The sequence below is a fragment of the Xenopus tropicalis genome, chromosome 5 (assembly GCF_000004195.4).
Source record: "Xenopus tropicalis strain Nigerian chromosome 5, UCB_Xtro_10.0, whole genome shotgun sequence".
NCBI lineage: Eukaryota > Metazoa > Chordata > Amphibia > Anura > Pipidae > Xenopus > Xenopus tropicalis.
Genome location: NC_030681.2, coordinates 60,074,565 through 60,096,166, shown reverse-complemented (window position 1 = coordinate 60,096,166; position 21,602 = coordinate 60,074,565). Strand labels below are relative to the sequence as shown.

At 40.6% G+C, this 21,602-nt stretch overlaps 1 protein-coding gene across 1 annotated transcript in view; it reads right to left on the bottom strand.

Moving 5' to 3' along the window:
- plg (plasminogen) overlaps positions 1 to 21,602 on the bottom strand; it is a 186,876-nt gene that overhangs the window by 56,543 nt on the left and 108,731 nt on the right. The window contains exons 12-14 of the mRNA XM_002938570.5: positions 13,121 to 13,269; positions 12,415 to 12,511; positions 11,810 to 11,930 (exon numbers count right to left, since the gene is read on the bottom strand). Coding sequence (XP_002938616.2) covers positions 11,810 to 11,930; positions 12,415 to 12,511; positions 13,121 to 13,269 — 367 coding nt within the window. The remainder of the gene's footprint in view (positions 1 to 11,809; positions 11,931 to 12,414; positions 12,512 to 13,120; positions 13,270 to 21,602) is intronic.

Genomic DNA, 21,602 nt, shown 5'->3' with positions numbered 1-21,602 from the left:
TGTATCAATTTAGCTGATTTAGCTGAGGTTTTGCAGGGCATGTGTTTGTGAGGCAATGCAAACAGGATTCACTGTCACTTACTTTACAGGACTGCAGGCAGGAGGCAATACCATGTGCTGATGCAAACAGCTATATCAAGCATATATTATACACTTCCAATGATGAAAAGCTGAAAAGTTGATGATAGCTGCTATGTGCTATGCTAGCATATACAGATGTGTGTGACATTGCGTGACAATGGCTGTGGTGCTGCACTGTATTTAAGTTGCTGTATTCCTAGTGTCACATCTCACATTATATTCCAGAGCTATCAATAGATCTTTTGACTGTTCTACCTCTCCATTCTAAGCATTGCAAGTGTGATCTCTATAACTTATCAAGTTGTCTTGAGATAGCTGCAACTTACAATCTCAGTAGTGTTGGCAGACAGTTGAACCAGAATGGCACCTTGGAGATCATTGAGAAGTTTATTCCAAACTGTGAAGATCTTGAATAACAGTGAACACTCAAGATAGGTCAAAAGATCATAATATGATCCACTCCAGCAAATATAAACCCTACAACTTCCTCTTATTACTGTTACTGGGCAAAGTTCCATGTATCAGTTTTCAGTTATGTCACTATGCCCTATTGGTTTAGTCTGGCTGTTCATACTCCTTGCAGACTCATATAGTGTCTAGCAAGGAGGTGTGGCTTCCTCTTTAGCTGCCTCTGCTTCTCATGTGAAGGACCACTGAGTTTGGGAGCAGAATTAGACCCCAGTTAAGCCATCCACTCTGGTGAAGTTGGGGGAAAAGCCCCATGAACGAGGTTAAGTAAGATCAGCAGATTTTGTAAGCTTTAGCAAGCAAGGACAGTTTAATAGCTCCACCAAGGAGAATTAGTTCTGGAAGTACCCTTCCATCCGGCAATGTTGCCTCAGTGTAGGGCCATGGAGTAGAGATAGGAGACAGGCTAGAATAAACCCTGATCCCTACACACACGGAGGACTCTCAAGCTTGGGGTTATCAACCTGAGGAATAAGGTATCTATCCAGACTATCTCCAAAGGGGTATCAAGCTGACAGGTGCATTTACCCTGCCCAGACTCTACCAAGAGGTGGGATAAAATGGTGTGTACCCTCCTTTGTTGTCCTCAAGGGGTATTATCATTTAACCTCTATATCTGCTTGTATGTGAATATTTGATCTAACCCTGCATGTCAATTGTCTTGGACAATAAACTGTACTATAGTTCAACTGCAAAAACCTTCTGGCATCTATCTTTACTAATTTGCACTACACAGCTCAGTGAGTTGTAGTTATAATACACCCTTGCTCCGTCTTGTCTCTTCCACCTAGTGAAGGCCCATCCTGTTTAAGAGAGTCGCAATGTAACCCATGTTCTAACCTTAACACTAGCCTGGGTTTTGTCCAAATATAGCCAAACAAGCGTTACAATTTGTGCCTAGGGCAGAAGTAGTTTTTCTGTGTTTATATATAAGTATATAGAGGGATTACAGTACAGTTGGCCCTGTGAATGTATCATGGAGAGCCTGCACACAGTAGCTTCAACTTTAACAGCAGTAGACTTGGCTCATATTCTATTTGGGGCAAATGTAGCTTTTCCTTGATTTTATGCAATAAATTATGCAATACAGAGCCTGCTTATTGTAGCTTGGAACAGAACAGTAAGGTAGTTTACTGTATTGATGGATGGATATATATATATATATATATATATATATATACGCATGTGTGTGAATATATTTCACACAGCAGCAGCAGTCCCAAAGCAGCACTAGTGAAAATATCATTAAGCCCCTGCAAAAAGTTGGTTTCAGTTTCACAGCACTTGGGGTAAATTGCAATTTTACCATATTTGTGCATATATAATGAATTTTGGCAGCCCCAGAGATTATATAATACAAGACCTGCTTACCTTTGTGTGCCAGGGGAAGAGAAAGGTTTACTATATTTATATAAATTTAGGTTGATATTTAGCACCCCATGGACTATATCATATAGTGCCTGTGCAATGTTAGCCTTCACTTCTATAGACCTCCGTTTTTGGTTGTATTGGCAAAAAAGCAGTTTATAAAGTTTGGTAAACATCTAGCAGCCTCCTTTTGATTATACCTTTCGTACCTTCTCAGTGCTATATGGTCAGTCTGTTGTACTGCTAATTTAATTATTTAGCTTGAAATGTATGCGTTTTTTTGGGGTTTTTTTTCGCTAAGTACTGTTTGCCAATATTGGCAAATTTTATGCATAAGAATTGGTTTATTATCTGTGCGTTTTGTGTACCCTGCATATTACGATGTTACCCTTAATAGAATAAAATAACATAGGATGGCAGCTAACACCTTAAGAGACTGCATCGAAAGCAAAGCTAATGCATAGCAGATAACTTGTTAAAGGAGGAGGAAATCCTAAGTCACTTGAGTGTGCCAAAATGTTAGGCACCACCAAGTGACTTTAATCGCTTACCTTGTACCCCGGGCTGGTGCCCCTGTTAAGAGAGAACAGCACCAGCCCGGGGTAGCTGCGAGCGCTTCCTTCTTCCGCGTTGGCGCGCTTGCGCATGCGCATTAGAGTGAAAAGTCGAACTTTAACAACAAAGTCAAAAGGAAGTGCTCACTACAGGTACCCCGGCCTGGTGCCATTTTCTCCTAACAGGGGCACCAGCCCAGGGTACAAGGTAAGCGATTAAAATCACTTGGGGATGCCTAACATTTTGGTACCCCCAAGTGACTTAGCCTTCTCCTTTAAAGTTATCACAAAATGTGCATGAATCCTTTTAAACTTTTAAGGTTAGTGCTTGTCTGTGTATTGAAACCCTAGATAGATTTTTAGTGCTTAGTTAGAAAGCTTGGGTTACATGGGGGGCAAACAAGGACTACAGGTGCAAGCAACCTAGAAACTAATAGCCCCCATCCCAGTCATGACAAGGCTATCAGTTACAATATTTCTTTCTGTGGCTAGTTGTCACTACAGTGGCCATAATATCAAAGCCTAACACTAATTATTTTAGCAGGAGCGTGTTTAATTAACCTCAGGAAAACTGAGTTGTTCTGACCCGAAGTGGGCAGTTGCAGTGTGGTGGTCTGACCCCCAAGGTGAGTGGGCGCAGTGTGGTGGTCTAACCCCAAGGTGGGTGGTCACAGTGTGGTGGTCTAACCCTAAAGTGGTTGGGTGCTGTGTGGTGGCCTAATCCCAAGGGGATGGCTACAGTTTGGCGATCTAACCCTAAGGTGGTTGGCCGCAGTGTGGTGGTCTAACCCTAAGGTGATTGTCCACAGTGTGGTGGTCTAACCCCAAGGTGGGTGGCCGCAGTGTGGTGGTCTAACCCCAAGGTGGGTGGCCACAGTGTGGTGGTCTAACCCCAAGGCAGGTGGCCGCAACATTACCTTAATGGCTATGGTGATAGCAGCATGTCAGAAAGGTCAGGTAAGCTTTCCCTCTGAGCTGGGGGGTTTTGTGTACAGAGTGGATGGACTGCTAAGGAAGCAGCGTGGCAAAGCAGCTGGTTGACATTACCCTTCTGAGCTAGGCACCTGCGGCTGGAAGGAGATCTCTACAGAGTGAATGGACTGCTTAGGAAGCAGTCCTCCTTTTCTAAAATTTATATTTTTATTTTTCACTCTCAATTCAAAGCAAACAAAATCTCTATAGCTTTACAAATGGCATTGCCATAATATATAGCTCAGGGTACCCCTAGCTGTGCATCCCCTCCAGCAATATGGGTAACTGTTATTTATTGGCTATTTTTGATAGCCTGTCTGGTGTCATATACCATCTCATTATTACTTTATAAACACTTTCTTTTTGCTGTCTGCAAGTAACTATTTAGCATTTTAGCATAGCACTGTTAGCATTATCCCAAATTTATGACCAAATTGAGTCAGTAATCTCTTCCCCAAGAACCTCTTCCCAGTATCGCATATAGCTGTATTTGGGAAAGGGGTCTTCAGGTAAGGTTCCCATCATTTTATAAAGGTGAGAGATCAAGCCTCTATAGGAAAATGGGGAGCTCAGAATGTTTTCGTATGGGGTCAGAGGATTAGCTGATGTTTTGCCCAGTTTGGAGATTATGAAGTGTTGGACTTGCAGATATTCCATAGACTTATCTATAGTCCATTTGTATTTCTCTTTAAGTCTTATATAATGGTAAAGCTTATGATTCCTTGGGTCTATAAAGTTATTGATCTTAGTCATATTGATTGGTGCCCAGGTCTTTTATGGTTCCAAAGTAGATCTGGTGGGAACTCAGGGTTTCCCAATATTGGGGTGAGAGAAGAGGAGGGTCCGCATATTTTGTATTTCTGTTTACATCTATTCCAAGTTGTCACAGTGAATCTTATTGAGGCAGGTATAACATATAATTCTGACCTTTTGTGTGAATAAAAGTTTGCTAATATGGTAGGGGTGGGTATAAGAGGCTTCTATTTGTGCCCACCTTGTGGGCGGTGATGGTTGGATTCATGTTAGAACTTGCCTTAGGTGGGCTGCATCGTAATACTTAGAAATATCTGGTACAGCTAATCCTCCTTGATATTTGCTTGTAAGTAAGACTGATATAGGGATCCTATCTCTTATAGCTTTCCAGATATATCTTAAGATTTCTCTTTGAATACCTTCTAAACTGGTTCTGGGGACTGTGACAGGTACAGTTTCAAATAGATACAGTAGTTTAGGTAAAAAAGGAAATTTTGTGATAACTCACCATTAAATCCTTTTCTCTTAGGACGTCTGTGGGGCACAGGGACCATGGTGTATAGCAGTGTTCCCCAATCAGTGCCTCGCGAGCAACATGTTGCTCACCAGCCCCTTGGATGTTGCTCTCAGTGCCCCCAAACCAGTTAGTTATTTTTGAATTCCTGACTTGGTGGCAAGTTTTTGGTTGAATAAAAACTAGATTTACTTCCAAATAAAGCCTCCTGTAAGCTGATAGTGTGCATAGAGGCTGCCTAATAGCCAATCTTAGCCCTTTTTGGCACCTCCATGAACTTTTATGATGCTTCTGTTGCTCTCCAAGTCTTTTTACATTTGACTGTGCCTCACGAGTAAGAAAGGTTGGGGACCCCTGGTGTATAGTATGTACCAGCAGGAGGCAGGACACTAAAATAAGAAGAAGAGGAAGAAGCCCCTCCTCCCTGCTTCTATACCACAAGTCACTTATTGAGTGAGCCAGACAATAGAACAGAGATATATAGATATAGTAGGAAATCTTTCCAAAAGGGATCGCTTCTGGGGAGGAAGCCCTGTGTCCCAGAGACGTCCTAAGAGAAAAGGATTTAACGGTGAGTTATCACAAAATCTCCTTTTCTCTTACAGGTGTCTGTGGGATACAGGGACCATGGGGACATACCAAAGCTGTCCCGTTTAGAGAAGGGTGGGAGAAGCGATTTTATGCAACTGTGGCTATGATATGCTGCAAAACTCAATTTGCGAAATTTGATAAGGAGTGGATAGAGGACCACGTAGCGGCCCTGCAGACTTGTTTGGCTTAGGCCTTGTTCCAGAAGGCCCAAGGGGTGCAATACCCCTAGAGGAACAAGCTGTAATGCTGAGAGGCAGTGACTTCCCTCTGGTAATGTATGCTCTGCGGATGGACTCCTTACTCCAGCGGGATATTGTGGCTTGGAGGGGCTGCAAACCCTTCTGGGGCCCAGATGAAGAGGGATACCGATTGACGTATGTCCTAGGTCCGGTGTAGTTAGAGCCCAAACCGGTCAAGCAGGGCCACTTCTTTGGAAGAAGATGGTTGAGGACAACAATACAGTATGTTTTTTTAGTCCAAAATACCAAACTATGTTAAAAACATGTGGTGAACAATAATGGAGTAATAAAAATACAATAAAATCACAAAACTCAAAGTAAAAAAAAACAAAACAAATAACTGTCAAAATGTCTTATCCAATGGTCATGCTGCCAAATAAACAGTTCAATAAACAGACAAAAGGGTAACCTGTTTGTTAGTGTATGTGTATATTTACACTTCTAAAAGTTGTGTGACAGTGTGTGTTTGGTGCTGTGTGTAAAATAATAAGCAAAAGAAGCTATCTTTATTAAAATGTGTGTTGTGTAAATGTGTATGTGTGTAAGTATGTAAAAAAGGTACTGAGTACAGAAATTCATTCCACATAGTTTAAGAAAAAGAAACATTTTTCTCTCTTTTGAGGAAGTCACTAGTGATTTTAAGACACAGTGATACCCTTAATAAACGTTCAGTAAAAATAATAATGCTTTAAAAGAAAGATAAATTTAGTGACTTAGAAAGGTGATAAAGCAAAATATGATGAGTAAAGAAATTAAAATATGGGATGTAGCACTTTTACTTTATGGCACTAATGGGTGTAGTTCAACTGAGGAGTCAGGTCTCAGATGATAAACTAATTGGAGAGCACATCACACTTTTTTAGGAGAAAAAACAGAGGAAATAGTCAGTGTTACACATAGAGAGGAAGAGTAATTCATGAACAGAATGAAAGGGCTTTGTCAACTGTTTGGTAACGCTATAAAGGAATCACTTTCTAAAAAGGCTGAACTGATAGCACACCAAGCACAACTGATCTCAATAATAACAAAGATATTGACCAAGTACAGCTTTGGTTCTCTCCAACATACTGATGAACACCCAGGTGAAAAGGTTTGTCATTTGTTCTAACACAACATATAGATCATAAATAGTAAATGATATCCACATGTTTGCTAGAAAATTATTGACAATGGCAAGGTTAGATAGAAAGCATGTTAAGACATGAAACATTCTTTAAGAAAGAAAATGGTAAAATGCTTTGAAATTTATGTAGTGTACATCATGGCTACTATATCCACACCACATTCAAAGGTATTAATCAGATGCATATATATGGTTGGGAGGAGGATTTTGATACCAGACTGCTGTAATATGAGATGCAGTGGAAATATACTGACTGAATAAGCACAACCTGGGGAAATGTTTAATTTAGTTTTTAGGCATTTTTTTTATAATTTTTACAATTTATTCCTAACCCTCTGAATCTAACTTAGATAAAATTTGGGCATTTTCCCTCTCCCAGGGCAATCATTTCTAATGCTAATAGTGTCATTGTCATATGGAACACCAAATGTTAAGGTAAGGTAATTAATGTAAATTATGGCTATTATATGGGAGCTATTTGAGCATGCAGCAAGTATACTCATAACTGTTGGATTTTAAATGATTCACTATTGATGGTAAGATATATGCGGCTCCATGTATAGAGCCTAATTATTCTTTGTTACTGGCCCATAAACCACTATAAAGGAATTGGTGACTGATTGGTGACTAAATCTGACTATTACCTAATAAGGGAGACTGCCAGGCACCCATTGGATTTTGTCAGTAATCATGTTAAAATTGGGCTTGGTAAATAGATCTGCCTAGGATTAGTGTTTGGAGTGTTCTGTTTGATTTGCAATTGCATATACCACAACAACCAAAAAACTGAATCACACAAGCGTTGGATATATTTGCACTGGAGCTCTGGATGTTTGATGCACTCAGTTATTTCCAACATATAACAGGAATTGACAGTGGGTTCACATGTTTTTACAGTAGGACACTGCAAAGGGTGAAAGGTTTTGACATGCTGCGTCATGACATCATTGTGCGCATGGAATAAGAATACCTTTACTTTGTTACCATTGCCCAACGTGGTCTATTCTGTGTGTGCTTCCTGTCTGATCTTGTGTTCCTCACCCTTGCCTGTTCATTTACAATTGCTATTACCAACTTATTGCCTATTATTGACCACACTGGATTCTGATTCTGTACTGTGCTAATAGTTTGGTTATCTATCTTGGCCTGCTTACTCAACTGCACTCTGCTTTGTCTCCTTCAGCAAGACCAGGGATCCTCAAACTATGGCCCGTGGGCTGGACCCGGCCCCCGCTGCATCCTCACCCCTGGCAGCGGGAAGCGGAGGGGGGGAGCTGGGAGAGGGAGGGCAGATGGAGCAGGGAGAGGGAGGACGGAGCGGGGAGAGGGAGGACAGACGGAGCAGGGAGAGGAAGAATGGAACGGGGAGAGAGAAGACAGATGGAGCAGGGAGCAGGGAGAGGGAGGACGACGCAGGAGAGGGCCGTAGTTTGACCTCACAGCAGGGAGCGGGGGGGGGCTGCATATAAAGTTTGCAGACCCCTGAGCAAAACTTCAATCTGCTTAGCATTCAGAGCCACCAGGCAAAGAAAAGAAAAGGACAGACAAACACTGTTTTCAAAAGCAGTTATATATACAAACATATCCCCCTTTTTTGGTAAGGGTAATAATTGCATGGTAGAAAAAATCTTGATGAATCGCCTATAATAATTAGCAAACCCTAAAAATCTTTGAATAGCGTGTAAAGAAAGTAGTTGTGCCTAATTTAGAATAGCCTCCACCTATGCTGGATCCATCTCTAATGCTTTTTGTAAAGTAAAATACCCCAGAAAATGAACGTAGGGCATTTCAAAGATACATTTGCTTAGCATATAGTTGGTAATGCCTCAGTCTACATAAGACTTTTTGGACATGAGCACAATGATCATTTAAATTTGAAGAATAGGTTAGGAAATCGGCCAAGTCCTTTTGGTTTATGTAATTCACCGTCTGTCTTTCAAGAATTTCTTAATGACATTTTCCTTCTTATTTACAAAAAAGAAGCTTGTACCAGTGGGAGAGGTAGAAGGCCTTATAAACCCTCTCTCTAGATATTTCTTAATGTATTCTTCCATGGGTTTTGCCTCATGAAGATAGTGGATACCATCTGCCCCAAGAAGGAGAAGGTATTAAGGTAGAGTCTCAGCTGCCTTATTAGAGAAGATATCTGAGAAGGCCGAATAACAGGAGGGTAAACCTTCAAGAGGGGTGGCAGGTGACATGATTCACTACAGCCCAGCCCCCAATGAAGAACCTTACTGGTAAGTCAGTCAATATGGGAATTATGCCCTTGTAACCATGGGAGGCCAAGGATCACAGGAGTGTCTGGACAATTAATGAGATGGGCTTCCACCAGGAAATAAATTTCGTAACACGTTGGCTCCAAAATTGGTGTTTAATATTGAATGCCACATGCAGAGTAACTCCTTTCTGGATGTAATAGTGATGGTAATTAAGGGACAACTTGTGTCAAGGCCCAACTACCATTATCAGAGATGAAGTCTGGACCAAGGCAGAAGCTGAATTCAGATTTGTGGTATCAAGGGGCTGAGGCAGGCAGCAAAGAATGTAGTCAGAATCAAGTCAGGAACCAGGGGATCAAACCTGCAGTGTTTTTTTGTCACAACTTTTTTACTCAATAGCAATAGTTTCCTTACTCAACTAATTTGTTTCAAGAACATTTTTGAGCCCATTTCACTCAAAAAAATTGCCAGTGTTGAAATGAATTTTGCAGCAAATCCATGCCTGGCAAAAAATTTTGCTCATCGCTAGACAGAGATGGTAGGCTTTATTAGAGACACATGAAACATATTGGGAATGCACATTAGGGGAAAGTTGGAGTCGAACAGCCACTGGATTGATAACTTCCAGAATTTAGAAGGGACCAATTAACTTAAAACCAAGCTTGGGGGAAGGAATCTTTAGGTGGATATTCTTGGTAGATAACCAGTCTCTGTCCCCAACAGAATATTGAGGAGAAGATTTACGCTTCTGATCTGCAAAACTTTTGCATGCCAAGGAACTCTTCTCCAAATTTGCTCCAGATTCCATATATATGAGCAGCACCACCATAGGGATCCTAGCCACCTGAGGTGGCCAAGCTGATGCCACTACCCCCTGTTAATTAGTTCGCCTCATGGCAAGAAATGCTCCTGCATATGAGCAACATGGTCATCGGCAGCTGGGACATAAGAAAGAAGGAAATCCTGGGGAAAGGCTTGGGAATTCTAACCATAGACACACAGGAAAGGTGACCTTCCAGTAGAGGCATGAGAAGCTTTTTTATGAGCGAACTCTGCCCAAGGAAGGAGATCTGTCATCCTGACAGATAGACACATGGCATCTCAAAAATTGCTCTACAGCTTGGTTAATCTGTTTAGCAGCTCCACTGGACTGAAAGAAATAGACAGACAAAAATTGAAGAGTGATGCCAAGAACTTTACATAAAAATCACCAAAATTTTGAAATAAATTGAGAACCTCTATCAGACACAAAAAATATGAAGAAAAAAGAGTTCAGTGAGTTCCACAGCTGATGGAAGTTTGCATAGATGAATGAAATGTGCCATCTTGCTGAAGCGGTCAGTTGCCACTAATATGAATTCCATTTGGCTGTGCATGTCAGCCTAAACCTGCCCGCAAACCATTAACAGGATGGTAGGTAATAATAAAATTGAACCATACAAAGAGGGTCACCCAACCTGCCTGCTAAGGACTTAATCTCTTGAGTGACTGGATATATTCCAAATTCTTATGGTCATTGGAGATAGTAATAGGATAGGGTGCTCCTTCAAGAGCTCCTTCAGTCTGATTGCAATTTCCAATGTCATAATTCTTTTCTGAAGGAGAACATTTCTTAAAAAAGTAGGCACATGGATGTAACTTCCCATCTAAACTTGTTTCTGGGAGCTCCTGTGCCAATATTGGATGCATCTTCAAAAGGTTGAAGATGGTCAGGGTGCCTGAGAACAAAAGCAGAATCAAAAGCTGGGAGCTGGCAGCCCTTTTTTAAAATCATGTGGATTATAGCTGGAATAATGTAAAATCGGATTTGCTCTTTCTGTAAATAGTGGTCTCAAACTCTAAGGAGCACCCAATGGCGCTGCTGTTCGTTCAGTGGAAGCACCCTATGATCTGAAAAAGACTTTGCCCAACATGGTGACTGGTATAGAGGCCTATGAAGCGCATAGGGCAAGTCCTGGAAGCCCTACTTTCTCAGTTGCCAACTTCCCTGTGTACTACTGTTCTAAGCAGTACAGGGGCCAGGTAATCTCAGTACTAATACCATATATAGCTTACACAAAGGTAAGTAATCACATCAGCCAGACTTTAATGGGGGGGCCACATAAGAGAGGGCACGAGTCACCAGTTGGACAGCTCCAGTAATTGGAAAGTAAGAATCCAATTCCTGAGAGATGCTAAATCCTGTATGAATAGTGGAGGTTTAACCCTCTCTGTCCCTGCATGTCTGTTCTACTCCTGTGCCTTTAAGTGGAATCTTTGCAGGCATCAGGCATCAAGTACAGGTTAGACTGTAGTACAATCTGACAAATAATTATTGTTAAAGAACCACTGGCCCCAACTGATTTTATTCTTCCAAACCGTTTGATAGCCAATATGCAGAGATTTACCAAATTCTGTAGTGTTTGTGAGCATGTTGACACATGCCTGGGGCAGGCAGGAAACACTGGAGGGACGCAGGATTAGGATCCAGGGCTTGATTCCACTATATCCAGTAGTGGATAGTTCTGGATGGTCCAGGAAAGTGCAGGAAGTAAGGACAGCCACAGACAATTGATTTTTACACAGAATCCTTCTGTGGTCCTCAGTTTCTTAAAAAATAAACTCAATGTCTACTTCCTGGAGCACTCATATCACATTTGACCCAGTTCTGGCACTTATAGTGCAGTGACAACCACTGTAAATTGCAGCACTGAATTTCTTTCTATTAAAGTATGTAAGTTAACCAAACACTTGAATTGTAAGATCTACAAGACAGGGTCCTTCTACCTCTTGTCTCTTTAACACTTAATATCTAATGTAAATGCTTTTTGTATTTATCTGTATAATTATTATTCTGGCCCCTCTTTGTTCTATTAATTTATTGTTCTGCTGTACAGTGCTGCATACATAAGTACGACATTGCATTACATACACATGTAGTGTACCTTGTACGAAGACTTATTTGCCATGGCCAAGAAAATGGAATGGCTTCACATCCACCAACAATTCTCCCAAAGCACTTCCTTTGCTTTTTCTTTGGTTTTCCACATTCAATCCCAGTTGTCGCTGAAATGACAAAAAGGTCACTAAAGCATTACAAAGAAATGTCCGGACGGTACCCTCCAAGGTGCCCTGCTGGCCGCGCCCCTCTAACCCCATGCAGGGGCCCCCATCACCCGCCCAACATCCTCCCCTGAACGCGTGTAAGTAAAACACATCAGGAGAGGACACTGGTGGCTGGGGGACTGGTAACAACAACTGAGTCTGGACCGCCAGGGCCCACCAGGTTTTTTCGGCCCATTCCGACCCTGAACATTAATCAGAAGGCATGGTTAATCTGCAAAATAAATGTCTGGTGACTTTAAATATGCTACACAAAGGGCAATTAATTGGGTAAGAATGAGACCTTAATATAGCACAACCTAAATACTGTTATAAAAGCTGCTTCATTGTATGTCAATACAAATCTTCAGAATTAAAGCAAATTAGGTAATAGATATATTTGATTTTTCATTTTTTAAAACAAGTTAGTATAGAATAATTCAATTACCACAGCGAGGGATGTCACAGTATTCCCACTTAACTGTACCAGGAGTCGTTACAAAGCACCATGGTCCGTTAATATCTCCATCAGGATTTCTGCAGTACTATGTAAAAGAAAACACATTAGTTAGTGATTAATATTGCTGGTATACATTAGGTCTCATTCTTTATATCATGCTCCCCAAAGTAGTCTTAAGTATTTAGTGGTTATCCATCCCTCTGTAATACAGTACCTATGGGATGTAATTATGCTGGGGTGGGTTGGGGTGGAAAACAAGTATACTGTCCTAGATTTTCCTAGCACTATGGGTAAATGTCTGATATACCAGTATCTTTCTAAATCTGTAACATTGTTATAAGGTAAGGGGAATCCGGCAAGGAAGTCTTGAACAATATAAATTACAAAAATAAAGTGTCTAAGAAGTTTTAAACTACTACACTTTCCCTGGTATTTTTCCTCTATTTGAGTTCCCGCTAGGATATAAAATACTAACACACATAATAACACATGCCTACATGCTCCCCCTGCCCACCCTCTTTGATTGGGGCAAGGCCTAATGCAGGCCATATTTGATTCAAAGCTCAGTCCACAGGTGCACAATGGCGTGCAGAGGCCTAAAGACATAATGTATAAATGATGATATTGTTATTCTGAGATAATAAGCTATTAAGGAGATAAAAAAATTGCTTTTAAATGCAAATAAATATCTTACATTGCTTTCTAATCCAGATTGTGGATGAGTAATTGGAGTAAAACTTGCATGTTCTTGTGGTGATTGGGAACTCCATGCTTGGCATATATGTCCATTAAGTGTGGTTGACTTTATGCCACGATAATCTTCACCTTTGCTTACAATACAATCTGGAAAAAAGAGACATTGTTTGTGGCATTATTTATGATGTCTATTACCTAACAATACAGGTAGTTGAAATGAAGAAGTCATTTGGACGTTTTGAAACGTTTTCATGAACGTTAAAAAAAAAAGTTTAAAAAATAATGTAATATAGAAATAGTAAGCAAACAGCACTAAGAAGTCAGCTTCCATAAAACTATATAATAAACTGAATGCCCTAATTGTGTGATTCTCTGACAACTGTGTATTTTAGTCAGCAATGACTCATTGGGTGTGTGGTAAAGGAGAGATCATACAAGTGCACAAGTCACTATACAGTAAGTGGATTTTATTGGTTACTTTTTAACACACAATCTGTATTAACTTAATATACTATATAGTTTTTATTTAATGTGCAATTCCTTGTAGTGCTATTACTTTTATATCAGACTATGGACTCCTGCACAGATGGGATGATTCAGAAAGCTGCAATTCATTAATTGGATATAGCACATTTGTTTGTTGAAGATCACGTTTTAGCACTGATCAGTTGTTTAACTGTATGCCCTGCCCTGTCTGTGTGCCTGGCTGCCCCACTCTGCATGTGTGTGCCATACTCTGCCACTTTCCCTGTTTTTTTTCCTCTATTTGAGTTCCCAATAGGATTTAAAATACTAACACACATACTAACACATGCCAGAATTTGTTTGTAAGGGGGTTGTTTAAATATGTGCCGGGGGGTTCTGTGCTACCCACAGGGTCAAGGAGCCATATGGATTTAAGGGTATGTTTTAATATGATATAATATAATTCTTTCACATATGAGTAAATGGTAATATCCCTGCAATGCGCACCAATTATTTGGTTTTCTGGTGTGCTACTCAGCGCCGGATTTTTCCTTCCGGCGCCCCTAGGCCACCCCCGTTGGTCTCCCCTAAGCCCCCACCCCGGGGGCGCATGCGCAAGAATTTAAAGTCCAATACAGAGCAGTGGGGAGAGGTCCCCATTGCTCTGTAAGGGAGCCAAACTTACACATTTTATTGCGGCGGGGCGGCATGCCCCTAAATTTGTGCCGCCCTAGGCCCGGGCCTTTGTGGCCTCACCACAAATCCGGGACTGGTGCTACTACCATTAATGTGGGTATGGTCTTAAAAGTTCTTGTGATAACATGGGTGTGGCTTAAAGTAGGTGTGGTTTAAAAGGGAGTGGTCAAAATTGGATTCTATTATCAGCCCACCACCACATAGGTAAAAAATTCTGGGCCTTTGCAAAGTATTTGCAGTAAATATATTCTAGTAGAAAAGAAACAGCTGATCCTGTGTCATGCATCAGGTTAATGGAGTATCCCTTGTCAGCAGAAACAGTACTGACATAAACAGTGTCATATAGCTTGTCTAAACCATGTGTAAAGTTGCTACCCGTGGCTGTCAGACACTTACTATTCTCACCAGCAGGTGCAGGGCCTTTTGCTGAAAGAAGCAGGCATCTTCACACAATTGCAGTGAACTCAAACACACTTTAATAACAGGCATTTCTCACAGAGAGGCAGACATAAGACAGAGCTCTAGTTGCCAACAAAGGATGATAATAATGTACAATACTTCTGCAGATTCTCTCCCTCTTAATCTACTTTTCACACACATCCAACATTTCTCACCAAAGCCTCCAGGACCGCTGTCCCATCTGGATGCAACAATAGAGTGCCATTAGCCATTTCAGGGGCTCCCTGCTCACTAGGGATTGTTACCCCTTCCTCAGGAGCTCTACCCCTCTCTAAGCACCCCTCATTTGGACAACAGTCCTTGCTAACTTTCCCTCGCTACCTTTTACTCCTGGAGTGAACTCACATGCCACTGCTGCTAGCTAGTCTAGGTATCAACCCCCCAAATAGGTCTGGCCACAACGTCTCTGCCACGGCAGGCTTGGATGATTTCTTGAAGAAGCATAATAGCCAAGATTATTTGATACTAAAATCTACAATTAGTATTGAAGTTGTTGTATGTGAGTGTAAAGTAGGTTGGTATGCGCCTATGTCTGTGCACTGGGGTTCACTTGGAAGGGTGGAACTTGATGGACCTTGCTCTTTTTTCAACCCAACTTAAATATGTAACTATGTAACAAGTTTTATTTGCCTTTTATGTGCCTTTCTAGCATCTGGTCTCTAAACATTTCAAACCCACAGGTAACAAACAACCAGCTATATAGTTCAACAACACAGTTTTATGGTGTTGCTGTTAATGGTAATGTATAGAAAGTATGCTGACCATCCGGTTCCAGGCAGTGAAAGCACACTTTTTAATTAGCAAGTTGCTTTACTTGGTAGAAGCATGTATGCCATTTTCAAATATACAAAATCAAACAATAAAAGGCATGGGAGGTTTACCAGGGTTTGGAAGAAAATGTTAAGGCTGCAGCAGAGACAGAAGAGACATCCCTATGGCAAATTTTGTTTTGGTGTCAGGAATCTGTATAGTGGGACAGTATTTTATTAACAGCTTCAGTCAGCCATTAAAACTTGTAACAAGAACTTTGATTCTTTACACTCATAAAAAGCAATTTTTTTCACCAGGCATGGATTCGCAGCAAATTTCCGGATTTCGCCAATTGTTTTGCGAAAGTTCTGTGTAAATTCTCGTGAAAAAATTTGTCGCACGGAAATTTTTTTGGGCACAAGTCGAATTGGCTGCAGTCACTTAAAAAAAGAGCGCGGTCAGGTCAAATTGGGAGCTGCCGCATCAAAAGTGGGCACGGTCACGTCAAAAAAAGCATGGGCGACAAAATGCTTTTTGGAAAATTGTTCGACGTTTCTCGAATTTTATGCCAAAGAGAAACGGGACAGATTCACTCATCACTACTCATAACAATATAGAAAGTACTATGTAGACATAGCATAACCCAAAGATAGCATAACAGTGACATCTGCAGGCCATTTGTATAAAAACACAGTCAGCCTAAATACAAACATATTTTAGGGCTATGGCACATATTTAGGGTGACACTGACCTGTCAAAACCCCCTTAATTGCCTTTTATCACATCCAGTTGAAAGCAGCGGGGAAACGCCCTGCTGGTTACATTGCCCAAGAAACCTTGCTTGGGTGTTCCTCTCATGTAAAATATGAAGTGAAAAGAGCAGGGACATTCTGGCTAAAGCATCCATAAAATATTCCAAGTACACCACTGTGGTCAGTGCATTATAGGGCTAATTTAGCCCATACTCCAATTAGGGGCAGGCCCGAATTTATATAGCAGGTATCCCTAGGCCCCTGTCACTACTCACAAAGCAGCAGCTGCCCTAGGCCAGGGACTTTGTGCCCTTACTACAAATCTGGGCCTGATTAGGGGAAACAATAAATATATGTCAGCAGCTCTCCTGAAAAGCACTATGCCACCCACACCAAATGGTGTGGGCCTCCAAGTTGGGGCACACACATGCGTATAAGGAGCAAGTATCATCCTTTCATGCAAAGGAGTATTGAGCATGGCATCTTTAGTGTGCATAGTGTTGTGTTTTTTATCTCTTGTATCTCTTTGTGGTTAAATAGTTGTAGCAGCAAGGTCGGGAAGATATGTATTGGTCTATTAAAAATAAGTTGTGCAGGAGAATTATTAGTTGTTGATTGGGGTGTGTCTGTAGTTGCACACAAATTTGTATAATGATTGCTTTAGGGGGCTTTGTTCCAGATGGGCAATTTTAACTCTATTACCTAAATTGTTCATGAATCTTTCAACAACTCCATTAGCCTGTGGCAATCATGGAATTATTTTCTTGTGCAGTTCCAAGCACATTAAATATAATAATAATAGTTACTGAGTACTAGCACACCAAGGGGCCGATTCATTAAAGTACAAATTACAAGTACGATTTGCGACGATTTGCATTAAATACAGAAATTTGCATTGTAAAATTTGACCACCAACATGGGCACTGCTACACATGAAGCAACAGGAATCACAGGTGAAAAATAACCATATAACTTGATAGATGTATAATAAAATATTGAACACCATACTCACATTGTCTTTATTGCTCAATGATTCCTGCTTTTCCATTATTTGCCTTCTATTTCCTTGTCTTCCCTCCTGCTTTCCTCCCCTTTCCCAAGACTGCTCCTGCCAAGAGGCAAGCAAGGAGCAGCCAGTTACCAGGGGTGGCAAAAAGCCCCCACTGGTAACTTTAAGAGCCTAATTTCTATTTTTTAAACAGAAATTTAGCTTTGCTGGTGCCGATGTGCCTCCCACTCGACAACATAAAGTTTACTCTCCAACCAATCTGATTCCCTGCAGCTATTCTTATGGTAGCCATTCACATTACAGTTATGATCATTCTTGTTACAATCATTGGTTGCAGAAAAGATCATTTGTACCTTCCACTAACGCTCAGAGCTGAATCGATATGCAGGTAGAAACAAAAGAATTCTATCCCCATCTGATGATTCTGCATAAACGTTTTCAAGGCACCTGTACTGCCCGACAGACGCCCGATATCCAAGGGCTTTGCCGATATAGGTCCCCTTTTCTTCTACCATATACACACCCAATATCATATGCAACAAAGTTACACACTATTGGGGAGCCTTAATGAAAATCCACCCATATATAGATTTCAAGTTAAAGTGCCATTTTGAACAGGTATTAACACGGGGAAATCACATTGTAGTGCTTTGCTTATTATGTGTTCATCACTTCATGTGTTAATGAAGTGAATGATACAATAACTTGTGTTGTGATTTCATTAGGTCAGTAAAAGAACAGCTTTCATCTTATTCTCTTAATCATGTGGCAAATGCACCCATAGGGGCCGATTCACTAAAGGTCGATAACGCTTATCGCATGCTTTTTTGCGTTAAAAAGCCTGCGATAAATAAGTACCGATTCATCAAAGTCATTTTGCATGTGTTAAGACGCATATTGCATGCACAAAAAAACTGACTATCGCAAAGCGTTATTTCTATTGCATTGCGTTAATTAGCAAATAGAAATACTATACTAGTACTAACGCATGATTCACAAACTCATATGAAGCGTTAAACGCGCAAAATATCACTTTAATCTGTGTGAATATTAACACCTACTTGGGGTAGGCGGTACTTAAAGAACATTGCGATTTGTGAGTGTTTGGCAACACAACATGGTGTTTGCAGTCGGATTTTTCCAAGAATGTGATCATCCTAGAGTGATGTATCCTCCAGTTTTCAGGGAAATGGTAATTTTAAGAACAGTAATTTTCAGAAAGTAATGGTTACGTGTGTAATATAGTGCACTAATATTGCACGCAGAGGGAAATAATGCACGCGGCGGAAAATAACACAAGAAAATCGCTCATCGCGAGATAAATAACACAAAGAACATCGCTTCTTAATTATGACAAGTGTCCTATTAGTGAATCCAGCGTTAAGTTGCAAAAAATAAGAAGTGATAACATTTTGAACACATGCTATAAATTAGCGTTTTATCAACCTTTAGTGAATCGGCCCCCATAGTCTTTTAGGATATTTAAGCAATTTTATATTTGTATCTTTATATCTGACATTTGGCTTAGGGCTAACATAGTCAGAGAGAACTTTGGAGCATTTGGAGTAATTGTCATTGCATTCTACAGGCTGGGTGTTATTTATACATAGCCTCTATGAGATATTCTAAGTGAAGTAACCTTTTTTCCTGTTTTGTGCTAGATTATTGCATCAGATATGTTGTGAGAAATTGTCCTCGTGAAGCATCTCCATCTGCATTCTTAGGGCCATGTACCTGTATATTCTTCACAATATTAACAAACTGAAAACATTGAAGGAAAAGGAAAGGCTAATACAGAGTTAATCTCAAGCTGCAGGCATACCTTCAGTTTTCTCCCCATATTTCTCCCATTCAGATGATCAGAAGCCTCATAATAAAAAAAAACACTGAGCTGTGTAAAGAAAATTCCCATAATGCCACGCCCCTGCACTCAAGACCAAGGCCGGTGTACATGCGCAGTTAGTAAGACTATAAGGTAAGGAAGCCTTCTCCTGATTGGCTCAGATCACACATTCCTAAGGGGGGAGGGTGTTCTTAGCATTCTTGAGGGAGGGGGGAGCAGGATAGGAGAGAGCTGTGCAAAATTTGGTACAGGAAAACAAAGAGACAAGAAATCCTGTTTCTTTTGAAAGAGAACTCTGCAGCATTTCTGTGAGTGCTTATGGCTGTATTTACATAGACTGATATAGCTTACTTAGTTTTTACCTTTCCTTCTCCTTTAAGGGACTACAATAACCAGGGTTCTATGGAGAAGAAAGAGATAAAACCCCTCCCTCCTTCTGTGTCTCTCTGCTTGTGCTGCTGCCGGGGGGGGGGGGGGGCACTTGGAGAGAGAGAAGCAAGTAGAACAGGAACCACTGCCTGTGACATCGCTAAGCCCCGTCTACCCTATGCATATTCACTTTAAGTAGCTCTGCAGGGCCCTCGGCCCCACCACATGCTGAAGAGTCTAAAAATAGGAAGCTGGCATAAGGTCTGGGTAGAGCACAGTTTTCAAGCTGTTATGGACATATTTGAAACCAAAGGTATTAAAATAATAAAATTAAAATATTTTACAGTTTTTTACATGGTTTAGTACAATTTAAAAATTTATGCTATATATCCCCTTTAAATTAAATGGGAGAAACAATGTATCTAAGGGCAGGTGAAGCTTGTTAACATTTCTGGGCTCTTAGCCAAAAGCTAATTTTAATTAAATTTGTATCTTTTTTTAGTGCAGGAGATCAAAGGGAATTGAGGGACTTTTCAGTAAGAATCCGGGACTGCGGGTTGAGCTGTCGAAAAAGGGATAGTTGGGAGCTAAGCAATAGATACACATGCTTTTTGGGTGTGGAGACTAACAGTAACTTTTCAAAACTGGCATTATTCGGTCTTAGCTTAGTTTGACTCTATACTTGAATGGTCCTATGCTTTGTAAGCAGCTTATATTTCAACTACTGTACTAATATATGTTTAGATCCGTTCTACTAATTTTACTGTACACTGAATGCCCCCCTTCCTTCCCCTGCCTGGTACAATGCATCGGATCCCTTGGGTGCACTGAACTTATCCCTCCCCTACTTTTTCCTTCGGATCTCAGCCACTTAGATTGCCCGATTCCTTCCCTGCCCTTTGTGATTTCATGCAGATTAGTTTTATGGTCTTAGTTTTATCTTCACCATTTCCATTAAATATTAGTGTGACTGCTTCTCTGCTGCAATTTTAGAGACTCACATGAATTAGGAATTCCAGCTTAATTTTAATCACAATAGAAGAATTTAGCGCACTTAAAATAAAATTTAATTTTTATTCAGTCCAATGTTTAAAAAGTCAGGCCACAGAGGGATGACCAATAAAACCAACTAAAACAACTGAATTCAAACAATTCAGACATCAGACATGCAGGGTGTTATATAGGCAGTTCAATAATTCAGTGCAAACAGGTTGCTTCAGTAAATTAAATACCACTGTATAGGGAAGTTTGGCACTTATCATTAGTGTTTCTTTATAACTAATTTTTTATACTATCTTTATATTTATTATATATATTTATAAATATATATTGTGAGAGATGCAATGGAAAATATCATTATTTGGTGTGTTTTTCACCAGTGTTAAAGGTGGGGTACAAGTAGCACCAGGTAATGCTGTGTTTATGTTTAGGGCTTAGGAAAAGCCAAATGAATTAATGAGTTAATTGGTTAGGTCCTCCATTCCAAACTCCCTTTAATGTTTTCATTTGGCCAGCTGTAGGGAGCTGCCTGATTGGGCTGCAGGTGAGCAGCCAATAAAAGGGCTGTGTGATTTACACAGAGAGGGAGTTGAAGTTGGTTCTTGACTCAGAGAAGGTCACTTTCAGAGTAGGGCACAGGGCAGGAGGGCTGCCTGTGTAAGGAACTCCCAGAGGAGCTGGGGGTGCCTCCTGCTACTGTAAGAAGCAGAGGGAGTTATGACCAGATGGATGAGTGCTGAGAGGAGTCAGCAGGGCTTAATGTGAAGCCTGAGGGTTCCAGAGTGTGGAAATAAGTCCAAAGGTATAGCGGTGCACACCGGGAATCCTTTAAAAATTTACTTTTATTGAAGTATATAAAGCTTAGTACATGGAAAGATAGGTCAACGTTTTGGCCCCCATCTTGGGCCTTTGTTAAGACCTTAAACATGTAAAAACCATCAGAGATATAAATAGTTAAAAGCACAAACCCACAACCAATGACACAAGTCATTCCAGTCATGTGACATATTAAAACCCCAGAAAGAACCCTGTACCAAGGAGAAAACAAACTCAAGCGCCATAGGGAGAACAATACAATAATCAAACCAATAGCAGTGGAAATAAAGCCTTAGCTATAAAGCCTAACACATGTTCTGAA